This window comes from Rattus rattus, chromosome 3 (genome assembly GCF_011064425.1).
Source record: "Rattus rattus isolate New Zealand chromosome 3, Rrattus_CSIRO_v1, whole genome shotgun sequence".
Lineage (NCBI taxonomy): Eukaryota > Metazoa > Chordata > Mammalia > Rodentia > Muridae > Rattus > Rattus rattus.
In genome coordinates this window covers 149,357,723-149,369,805 of record NC_046156.1, presented here as the reverse complement: position 1 = coordinate 149,369,805, position 12,083 = coordinate 149,357,723, and the positions used below count along the sequence as shown (strand labels likewise).

The window sequence follows — 12,083 nt, the reverse complement described above, 5'->3', positions numbered from 1 at the left end:
CCCTTGTCTCAGAAAGTTCCACTTCTGAGAGATTCTCAGCACTGAAAAGCCAAGCATCTGTGTAGTCTTCTAGGCAAGAAAGGGCTGGACACTGAAAGCTGCCTCCACTCCACTCCCTGCCCTCTCCAGCTCCGTTTTCCCCCACTGTGAGGTCCTTCCACAGTGCAGTAAGAAGCAGTGACCAAGTGGCCCTGTGAGCACCTGCCACAGTACTGCTCCACTGAGAAAAACTCAAGTCACAAGTCACAAGGTAATGACAAGCTGTATTTGGCGCCAAGGTTTCGCAAAAGCTTCAACATTAAACGCGTTCCTCTCTGCATTAAGGCTCTACTCTTCAGAGCTTTCTCTTCAAGGCTCCCTATACTGGCTTTTTTCCAACGACGAAGTCCGAAAGTCCTATCATGCCATTCTTTCTAGATTCTCTGCATGGGAAACAGACACAGCATTAGAAACATTCTTTCTACAGGACGTGAACCATTTTACAAGATTATCCCAAACACTGAGCACTAAAGTTTCACCAGACTCCTGCCAACAAGCACGAACTCTGGGCAGGACAGGATAGCTCTATTTTCTTGTACAACAATGGATGTTTATTTCCAGGTGAAATATCCATACTGTACCTTAAATCTCCACACTCGGGAGGCAGAACCAGGCAGATCTCTGAGTTCGAGGCCAGTCTGGTCTAGAAAGTTCCTGGGCATTCAGAGCTACACAGAGAAACCCTGTCTCAAACAACCAATCAACAAACAATGTCTGGGAGCTACTTTATACTAAGCAGTGATCACAGCACACCCTGGTTTTTGACACAGCAAGTGATCCCTCTAATCTTCCCATGCCTCCTGCTCACTCTAGCCAGAGAGGTCTCTGTTGCCCATGCTACCCCCCCAACACTCCCCTCTCCCCCCCCTCTCCCCCCCCCTCTCCCCTTCCCTCTCTCTCCCCCCCCCCTCTCTCTCCTCTCTGACATAGGCCAGAGAGAACCAGGGCTGCAGAGCCCACATGGCTCCCTATGCCTCAACAGCTAGGACAGATCATGCACAGCACCACTGCCCACGAAGGTATAGATAGCAAGGGAATATCAAAAGCTGTCAGAACCAAGCGGGCAGCAAGTAGGTGACAACGTGAACGAACTGTGGGGTGGATAAATGTATTTGCAATAGGCAGACATATAAGCAACAGTTCCCTCTATTTAAAAAGAGAAATCTAATTAACAAGCTGAAGAGGGAGGGGCAGGAGAGGTGGGCAGTCAAGCAGCCTGGCTCTGGCTTCTGGGTGTTCACCACATGCCGTACCTCAACCCAGGGGCGCACTCAGAGCACCCAAAGAGCACCAACCGGAAGGTCAATGGCCGCGCTTAGCCAGGCATCACATTACCTGGGCAGCCAGGCCAGCCCACAATGCTTCCTTGAACAACTACAGTGGGGATTTTTCAAGGTGAGTGCTAATGAGTACAGGACAAGCTGAGACCCCCCTTGGCCATTTAGAGCCCGTATCTCCAGCTGCTCCCCTTAGAATACTAACCTATCCCTATTCACAGTCCTGCCCACCTCCCCACCCTCTCCCTGCAACCAGCCATTCACAGCAAGCCACAGACTGCACTTCTGTCTCCTAGTTACCTTTTAGTCTCGCTTCTGTCAACATTCTCATCAGCTGCCACATTTGGCTTGGCTGTCAAGCCCCCTCTCCTCCACACATCCACCTCAGTGTCATGGAGTCACACTTCCTGAGATAATCCTGGGGAGCATTAGAAAAGACCTAGCCTAAAAAACTTATGAGCTTCCCACATAGAAGTGACAAGCCCTCTCCAACCAAGATGCCAGTACATCCACATCCACAGAGAACAGGAACAGAACATCTCAGATGTGGGCGCCTCAGGCCACTTACTAGTCAAAGGCAGCCATGAGTGAAGTCAAGAGTGCCAAAGGACCTTCACTACTCCACATTCTATCAGTGCTGACAGCATGAAGACACAGTGTGTACAAGTCATGTGCCAGCTCCTCAAGTCCACAATGTAACTGGTAACACAGCGGTGTCCACAGGCGCAGCCAGGCTGCCCACTGCTGCCAAGTCACCTCTCTTTCATGCATTGGTGAGGGAAACTCCATCTGTTTAAAACTCTAGTAGAATTGGGCTCTTCTGTGACAAGACATATTTTCTCTATCTAGTGTCAAGGAAGATAGAACCTAAGTCCCCATCCTGAGGGCACTGAGGAGACCAGCTGAGGGCTGCAGCTCTTCTGCTTATGGTCTCTGATAGGCAGTTCCCCGACAAGACTGTTGGAATCAAGGTGGACGTCTGTGCCTTCCACCAGGGGCAAATTCTCAGCAAAGACGTGGGTGAAGGAGATTCTCCAACTGTCAACACACCAGAAACCCACAGTTTTGTACTTACGACGTGTCTCTTAAATTGGCAAGATAGGTCTCGGTCTCCACGGCCGAGTATTCTGGATCCAATGCAGACAAGTACTGGTAAATGTAGGCAAACGTCTCAAAGGGAATGCGAGCGGGGCCGCCCTCCGGGTCAGAGGTGAGGATCTCACACACGTTCTTCATGGCCGTGTTCAGGGTCTGAGCGGGGGATGGGACAAGGATGGGACAAGGATGGGACACAGTCAGTCTCAGAGTCACAGAGATGACAAGCCAACACCAGAGACAGAAACACAAATGTGCTCTGAAAACCGTCTTCAGAGTGTTTTCTCCACCTAAGCAACAAGAAAGACTTGACCAGAATGCAACAGAGCAGACACAGTGATGCGCAGACTTTATATGAAATGTGAACGACTGCCACAAACAAGATAAGCACATCATCTTTAATCAGCAGCTTCCTCCACGTGCTTCTGGATTTGGAGTCTAGGGCCATTTAACCGTACCCTTTAGTCAGTGCAGCCTGACTGGGTGCAGAAACAGACTCTGTGCCAAGGCACACAGGGACCTAGTGCCCCTCTGAGCTGCCGCTGAAGAGGGCACAGTTGGCAGGACAGACAGCACTGTGCATCTGTCAATGTCCCTGCTGTCCAGCCTTCAACCTCACTCATACAGAAGGCTTTAGGACTCTGTCAGGCCCAGGAAACTTCTCTATGACCTGTGAACCTCTCTCAGACCTGCCCAAGACGCAACCTAACTCTACCTGCACCCCACCTTCCACCTGCAGCCTGACCGATATTCTCAGCATTCTCTCACAGTTTATGCACAGGCTTCTGGTCTTTCTTGGAGGCCTGCAGAGTAACAATGACGCAACAGGAACGAGGTTGCAGAGAAACACTGTATGACCAAGCCTCAAACACTTCCTTCTTGCTCAATTAATCCATGAAAAGGGGGGTAAAATGGAGAAAAAAAATGGCTCATAATAGATTCCTACCTAAAAAATATTACAGGAACCAAGTTTCTTTCCTTTCTTCTGTACTGAGGTAGCACAGTGTCTTCGCTAGGGTTTCTATGCTCTTACTGTGATAACATCATCTGTCACTTGCCACCTGCCTTCCTGCCACCATGGAGCCAGTCCCTGAAGTCATCATGGAACAGCATCTCACATTTTGTGCCCTTGCTCCCTGACTGGCAACGGTCTAGCAAAAAGAGCTCCAACACACCTACAAGCTGGCTTCTTCATCTCTCCTTTGAGAAATAGTTTTTAGAATGCAGAAAGCCAGAACTCCCTTGCCATCCCTACTGTGTGCTTGTGCATGTCCAGGCCACAGGGCCCGTGTAACCCGGGCTCCACAAGTGGGTCTGCACAAGCAGTTGTGCTGTCAAGTGTGCTGATGGTTATGCTGGGCTTGGGTACCTCCCTGCCACACAGCCCATACTGAAACAGTTCACATCCATGCCCCGGGGAGAACAGATCCCCCCATACGGTCCAGTGGCAGGAAAGATACTGACACTGAGCCTATGTGCTACTGGGCACCTAAGAGAATAGAAGGCAAGCAAAGCAGTTAGAGCCAGTAAAGACTTAGGCTAGGGGACAGGAAGGACCCCTCTGTGAACAGTGTGCTTTTTTGGTGTAAATTTATTTTGTAACAACAAAGTGGCATAGAATAAACAGGATCTCGGTTGTTTTCAAGTAATCACGGCAGAAGATGAAGCGCCTTCCTTTACAAAATGGCGCCACCTAGTGTTGATCGATGTACATGGCTTGGCCTTTTTCATGACTAAGATGAAGCCAAAATTATGAATTATCCTGTTCTTTCTTGTTAAGAGCAAACTGTTGCACCTATTTTTAGAGGCATAAACTGTCAACACTAACCCCAAATGTTAGATATTCTCTGTTAATTTAATGTTAACTTCAGCGTTCCTGTGAGCACACTGACAGTTTCTGTAGTAATCACATTTGCCTTCCCTTTCCAAGGAATAATCCACTGGGCCGCCCAGCCCCTGTGAGAACACGTGTCAGCGTCTGGGCCTCCACACAATGAGCCCAAAGCTGACCAGAAACCACATATCCAACTATGGCTGGGCACACGGTCACCAGCCTGACACCTGCCTTCTCTGAAGGAACAGAGCTTCCTCTGACGGAGCCCGCACTGCAGAAGATTCAGTCGCTCGTCCAACCAAGGACATGCATAAGCTACGCAGACAAAGGCACCCCCAACGCCATCAGAAATGAAGTTCCAGGAGACACCCATCTAGCTATCCCATCATAAAACAAAACCCAGCTCTGATGGTGTGCTTCCTGGGGCATTTGTCAATGCATGCGTATAAGGCAAAGGCCAGAGAAAGCAGAGACGGTGGCAGGAGAGGGCACGTGCAGCTGGGATTTTACTGTCAATGTCTCAGTGCCGGTGCCATCTGATGCAGAGTAACTCTGGACAAAGGAAAAAGAAACGTGAACACGGACCAACATTAGAGGAAGGAAGGGCAGGAGCTCGTTCAGTGGTTAAGGGCATTCATTGCCCTTCCCGAGGACCTGAGTTAGAGACAGACAGTTCTCCATTGAGAGGCTAACAGAGGATCCAGCACCCTATTGTTAAAGGCACATGAAAAATTATGAGTTATATACAGCTAGGTACTCAGAACTGACAGACTGAAGAGGCAATGTAAAATATGTATCCAGACAGAAAAAAATTAAAAAGGTTGCTTCTCCCTCTGAAACCCCTTTCTTCACAAGCACCAAGTGTTCTTCTCTTAACCACAGGCTCTTCAGATTCCAGCCTCCCTACAAAGCTCCACCCACATCCTCCCACTGCAGCCTCCACTCACCTCACGCCTAAATCCCAGGCCCACAAAGGCCACTGCTTCCCAACTGAGGACCATCCGATTAGTCATGTTATTCCAAAATTGTCGGAGTTCCATTGTAATGCCAGCAATGTTACACCATACCTACTAGTTATTACTACTGGATTGTAAGTCAAATACAATGGAGTTTTATGCCTCTTCCCACAGACGAAGAAAACTGTTACCAGCTTTCAAACGTATACTGCTCAACCAAAGAACTCATTGGTAGATCCCATCTGAAAGCCTAAACATATTCCAAGTGTGTCCAGATGTTTCCTCCATGCCCAACATCTTTGGAACTGTGGTTTTTAATCATATAACTGAGGTCTGGGAAAACAACATTAGTTAATAAGATAATCAACCTGTTTTCAGTAGCTACTGAAACCCAGTCTGACATGTAGTCACACAGATGATGAAATAATATTAAGATAACATTTGAAGGTACCTACCCCACCCAGTGAGCTACATCCAAGTGCTAAAAATTTGATCCATTCCATTTTGTCTTCACTCGGATCCAGATCCACGATTGCTCTGAACTTTTCTACTGGAAGGCACAAATTTTTCCACTTCTTCTCAAGATCTGCTAATTCCACATATTGTTTGTGGCTACACTGTTTAGAAAACACAATATTACACACTCAATGTAAGTAGAAACTCTGTGAAACCAGAAAAATGCTTCTGAAGACTTTAACTCATAACAAATAACTATCATATGCGTGGGAGATGTGGACTGTACCATGTGACTGTGGACTGTACTGTGTGACTGACTATGGACTGTACTGTGTGACTGACTATGAACTGTACTGTGTGACTGACTATGAACTGTACTGTGTGACTGACTATGAACTGTACTGTGTGACTGACTATGAACTGTACTGTGTGACTGACTATGGACTGTACTGTGTGACTGACTATGAACTGTACTGTGTGACTGACTGTGGACTGTACTGTGTGACTGACTATGGACTGTACTGTGTGACTGACTATGGACTGTACTGTGTGACTATGAACTGTACTGTGTGACTGACTATGAACTGTACTGTGTGACTGACTATGTACTGTACTGTGTGACTGACTATGGACCGTACTGTGTGACTGACTATGAACCGTACTGTGTGACTGACTATGGACTGTACTGTGTGACTAACTATGGACCGTACTGTGTGACTGACTGTGGACTGTACTGTGTGACTGACTATGAACTGTACTGTGTGACTGACTATGGACCGTACTGTGTGACTGACTATGGACCGTACTGTGTGACTGACTATGGACCGTACTGTGTGACTGTGTGACTGACTATGGACTGTACTGTGTGACTATGGACTGTACTGTGTGACTGACTATGGACTGTACTGTGTGACTGACTATGGACTGTGCTGTGTGACTGACTATGGACTGTGCTGTGTGACTGACTATGAACTGTACTGTGTGACTATGAACTGTACTGTGTGACTATGAACTGTACTGTGTGACTGACTATGAACTGTGCTGTGTGACTGACTATGAACTGTACTGTGTGACTATGGACTGTACTGTGTGACTGACTATGGACTGTACTGTGTGACTATGAACTGTACTGTGTGACTGACTATGGACTGTACTGTGTGACTGACTGTGGACTGTACTGTGTGACTGACTATGAACTGTACTGTGTGACTGACTATGGACTATGCTGTGTGACTGACTATGGACTATGCTGTGTGACTGACTATGGACTGTGCTGTGTGACTGACTATGAACTGTACTGTGTGACTATGAACTGTACTGTGTGACTGACTATGGACTGTGCTGTGTGACTGACTGTGGACTGTACTGTGTGACTGTGGACTGTACTGTGTGACTGTGGACTGTACTGTGTGACTGACTGTGGACTGTACTGTGTGACTGACTATGGACTGTACTGTGTGACTGACTATGGACTGTACTGTGTGACTGACTATGAACTGTACTGTGTGACTATGAACTGTACTGTGTGACTGACTATGGACTGTACCGTGTGACTGTGGACTGTACTGTGTGACTGTGGACTGTGCCATGTGACTGACTATGGACTGTACCCTGTGACTGGTGGACTGTGTCAACCCTGGTAAGAAGAGCTAGGAAGGGAGATAGGGGAAGGGCGTGCCAGGATGAAGCAGGTAGATGGATATTAGCAACATTTCAAAAGAGAAGAGGCTAGAGGATGGCTCAGTGGGGAAAGTGTTTGCCACTCAAACACCCACCTAAAAGCTGAGTGTGGTGGCATAGACTTTAAAACGTGGGACCCAGTCCTGCCTAAAAACATTGTGCTCCAGGTGTAGTAGTTCCTTAGTGGTACAGCTGCCTATAACAAGATGGCCCTGTAGAAGCTGTCAAAAACAACAGCACAATCACATTCCCTCAGCGTGTAGCTGTCACCGATGCTGCAGGAGATAGCCATAGTGGTGCATCACTTTTCCCACCACCCCTGAAAAGCAGCTGTCCATGGTGACTGCACCTTTCCTGCCTCAGCTACAACTTTCTTGAAACACTGCTCAGGCAGGAGCTGTCTCTCAGGATCTGCCCACAGTGGCAGTGCCTCCTCTCCAGCCTCCCCACAGCAGTCCCACAGAGATGACACCTCAGCAAAAGCTGGCTTCAGCAGGGAGAGACTTTCCACCCTGACCCATGGGCCTGATGCGGGGAAAAGGGGGTGAAAAAAGCGGCCAATCCCTGAGCAGGAAAACCCCCAGTCCCTGAGCTCCCCAAGATCAGGACTTGAAATCCCACCACCCCTCAATCTGGAAACCTCTGTCCTGAGAAGCTCCACCTCTCAGAAATCCTATATAAAAGCACTGCCTCTGTCTAGTTCATGGCTGTCGGCTCCCAGGAGCAGGGGGCAGCCATCCTCGGATTCGTCCCTCCATACTGGACACTCTAATAAATCTCCTTCATGAGATTTCCCACCTGGTGTGACTTTCTCGTCGGAAGAAGACAGGAAGCAATGAAAAGAAGAAGAGAAGACATGAAGAAGGAGAGACCGAGACTCCTCAGCTCCTCAGCTCAGCTGGGGATTCCCTCCTGCACATGCGCACACGAGCGCGCGCACACACACACACACACACACACACACACACACACACACACACACACGAGAATAAGGGAGCACTTACAGGGAAGGGTGAGTGGAGAAAGAGGAGTCAATGAAGAAAACACGCCCCACAGTGGCCTCCTGAAATGAGCACTCCCATGGGGAGCACATGGTCCCTACTGTCCAGAATATCTCCAAGTTCAAAACTAACTTCAAAACTAGAGCAGAATGCCCACCTGTACTCCTAACACTCAGGACGCCGGGTTACGAGGGTCACCTCAAGATTGAGGATCTCTGGGACTACATAGCATGTTTCTATCTCTCCAAAAAAAAAAAAAAAAAAACGTGAAACAAATCTCTGGGGTTTGTTGATCTCCAACACACATTCACAAAATAAAAATAAAATCTATACATGAAAAAGCTAGCTCTTGGGGTTCTTTCCAAGAAATAACGTCAGATTTAAACATGGCAGAGCAGGCCTGGGGACAGCGGGGAGGCATCCCAACGTTTCAAGAGACACAACGAGGTACCAGCAGCACGGGCAGTGAAGAGGTTCACCCACCTGCTTGTGCAGGACTTTCAGGAGTCCCTGGGTCAGGCCTGTGTCAGTCTTCTGTGTGGCCACAGGCATTTCAATTCTGTCCTTTACGGGAAGTGGGTCTCCTCGGGACAGGGCTGAAAAATACCTGGAAGGAGAGACATCACTGAAGAGATCAGCACAGAGGCAACACTCTCTCGTCACCCCAGCAGATGTGCTGGGAGCTCCCAAAGCCAGCGGACCACACTCAAATCCCGGGACCTTGGCTGGACAACCTCCTTGAACTTCACTGTGCACTGTGGGTTCTCTGTCTGCAAAGCAGACATGCTGATTGCTATCTGAGGGTCCTGGAAGCACCAAGTGACAGAGAGCTTACATGGGAACCAGGAGAGCCTCACTGAACTGTGGTTCATCTCCCTTCTTCTGAGTGCTGTGTTTCTTTGTTTTTTAAACCTTTTTTTTTTTTTTTGAAGCTGAGGACCGAACCCAGGGACTTGTGCTTGCTAGGCAAGCACTCTACCACTGAGCTAAATCCCCAACCCCAATATTTTTATTTGTGTGTGTGTGTGCGTGTGCGTGTGTGTGCGTGTGCGTGTGGGGGGGGTGCAGATGTCCATGTCCAGGAACTGGAGTCACGGTTGGCTGTAAACTCTGTAATGTGGGTGCTAGGAGTTCAAGTCAGGTCCATCAGGAAAGCAAGCAAATACTTTTAACGGTGCCCCATCTCTCCAGCACTCCATGCCTAAGGCTATTCCTTTTCAACAGCTGCTTTCTGGGCTATGTGGCATTAGACAGCTCTACACGTTCACTTGGAGGTGGTGTGGGCATACACAAAGGTCATCTACTTCCCGCTTTCCATCTTTCCCCGTCCTGCCTGCCACCCTCCCACCCCCAATCGTTCCATTCCAGGTCACTGAAAATGCTTAGGCTGGAGGCAAAGGAGGCACAGAAATGGCTCAGGGCAACAACTCGAGTGGATTTCTATCAGATTTGACCAGAGGGAGGCCTTGTGCCAGGCAGGGTCTTGAGCCATAGTCGTTAACCAAAGAATTTGTACAGGAAAATGTACATGAAAGTAAGCACCAGGGCAACAGGTATGTATATGAGTTCCCAGAAACCTCTAAGTCTGTAGCATGGGTGTATGCGGAAAGTGGAGACTGTGTAGATCAAAGATAACCCCCTCTCTCTTCACCCCTCAGGGTCAACTCTGCCTATAACTAAGACTTGTGCTCCTCTCTGTGGTTTTGTTAATGATCTAAGGAGTGGTTCGGACAGCCATGAGAGAATCAGATGCAGAACTGTGGACCTATCGGTCCAGGCCCCATTTGTGGCTTGGCAAATTCACACCTATCCTATAGTCGTGCTCATCACCAATCAAATGAATCATGGAGTTCTTGAGCAAGGCCTCAAAAAACTCTCTGGGAAGTATTATCAAATGTGCCCAGTTGGGGCAGAGTCTCGGAGTGCACATAAACTTTCGTAAAAAGCTAGCCCTTTCTCTAAGGCTTAAGCGTAATATCGTAGAGGGGACATTGAGAGAACAGTCAAAGGTGGCCCTGACAGAGCTAAATAAGACACATCCAGGTCCTTTCCCCGGGACCTGTGAGAGGTACATCTTTGCACGATTAAGGACTTTAGGTGGGGAACTATCCTGAACAAACTGTATGGCTCCTAAATGCACCACAGGAATCCTCAAGGAGAGTAAGGCAGAAGAGAACCCATGGATTGTAGAATGGCCATTAGAGTGCAGTTCCAACAGCTGAATCAAATATGGAAGCCGCCACCCCAAAAGCCTGTTGCCGGCTTCAGATGATTTGGGGTTTTTACCTCCAGAGCTGTTGTTTTAAAATAAGTTGAGTTATTGAAACAGCCAAAAGAAATGAAACCACCTTAGTTATACAGTTCAGAGAAAGTTAGCAAAAGTTGGCTAAAAATATTTCTCGTGATTTAAACAGTGGCAGAGTTCTCGTGTAAAAACCGAAAGAATGAGTGGTATGACTCTAATGGCCAGGCCCAGGGTTCGTGTCCTTATTTCTAGAGTGTGAAGGTTTGCTAGCTGTGAGCTGTGCTAGCCAATTTTCTCTGGTGGCAGCCTTCGCATACCTCAGCCTCAGTGGGGTTGGGGTCAGTTGATCTGAGCGGTTTCACTGTAACATCCCTGTAACTTTTTTTTTTTTTTTAAACTCAGCGGAGCCTCTTTCAGCCCCGCGGTTGGTGTGCAAGCTTTGTTAGTCTACACCCACAAAGTAGGCGTCTGTACTCGGTAACGGGGTGAGGTTCCCAGGCCGGCCTTACCCTGCCGACCACTGCAGCACGTCCGCCGGCTGCGTACGGATGGCAGCCTTGGTGAACTGCTTGAGGATGTCCGGCAGCTCCGGGGGGATGTGGATCTGCTGCGCGCAGAACATGGTGTCCGGCAGCGGCATCGCTCTGGGCAGACCGCGGCGGCCAGGGACGATCCGCTGTGCTGCGTGGGGAGAGGCAGGGTCAGCGCAGCGCAGCGGGCGGCGGGGAGGGCCTCGGCGGGCTCCGCTTCTAACCGGCTGCTCCGCCCCCTCCTGGAAACTGAGGCCCAACCGCCCACAGCGCCTGGAGCGCGCGATTGTGGCGTGCGGTTTCCAGGCAACCTGAGCTGCGCAGGCGCATAGCCTCGGCGAGCAAGGGGCGGACGTCCGGCCCGTAGTCGCGGTGACCAAAGTTTCTACAGAGGGGAGAGTGCAACAAAACAGCTTGTTTTCCTAAAATTCAGAGGTTGAGCTAATCTGGACCCCACGAGATCGCAAACTGTCTTCTGGATAGACCAGGGTCTCGGCTTGGCGTCACCATCTGTGAATCCATTTGGTCCACACACCCACTGTATGAATACACATTTCCAAACCAAAGCAGCTTTGGGAAAAAAAAAAAAAAAAAACCAAAAAACAAAAAAACCAACAACAAACCGATAGAATGGGCAAACAAGGATTCTCAGACACTGTAAACAGAAATGTGCGTTTATCTGGGGACTACAGAATTTTCTGATGACTTAGCAGTATAATTTATCCTTAAGGGGGGTGGGGAGTAGGTATAAAGGAGTAAATAATAATGTCCATTATGTAGCTCGGTAGGTTAACTTTTATTAAAAGAAAAACAACATAATCGGATAAAACTTGACATAGTTAAAATCTGATGTGGGGGCTAGTGTGTGCTACAAAGTTTCTGCGACTCAGTATGGGGTTCATTTGAGCTGGGAACTGGAGACATCCCGGACAACATTTAGTGTTTCAAGAAGCAACAAGTCTGTCCCCAC

At 48.6% G+C, this 12,083-nt stretch overlaps 1 protein-coding gene across 1 annotated transcript; it reads right to left on the bottom strand.

Moving 5' to 3' along the window:
• Positions 1–243: 243 nt before the first annotated feature.
• Positions 244–11,337, bottom strand: Ropn1l (rhophilin associated tail protein 1 like). Its single transcript, XM_032896818.1, has 5 exons — positions 11,093–11,337; positions 8,822–8,945; positions 5,657–5,818; positions 2,392–2,567; positions 244–422 (listed from the first exon to the last, which is right to left on the bottom strand). Exons 1-5 carry the CDS (start codon positions 11,221–11,223, stop codon positions 359–361), a joined length of 657 nt encoding a protein of 218 aa, XP_032752709.1. The 5' UTR covers positions 11,224–11,337; the 3' UTR covers positions 244–358.
• Between the last annotated feature and the right edge of the window lie 746 nt (positions 11,338–12,083).

Coding starts and splice junctions, on each gene's coding strand:
- Ropn1l (XM_032896818.1), bottom strand. CDS start 11,223: ATGCCGCTGCCGGACACCATGTTCTGCGCGCAGCAGATCCACATCCCC. Junction 8,946..11,092: donor GTGCTGCAGTGGTCGGCAGG/GTAAGGCCGGCC, acceptor CTCTCCTTCCAG/GTATTTTTCAGCCCTGTCCC. Junction 2,568..5,656: donor GATGTAGCTCACTGGGTGGG/GTAGGTACCTTC, acceptor TCCCCCGCTCAG/ACCCTGAACACGGCCATGAA.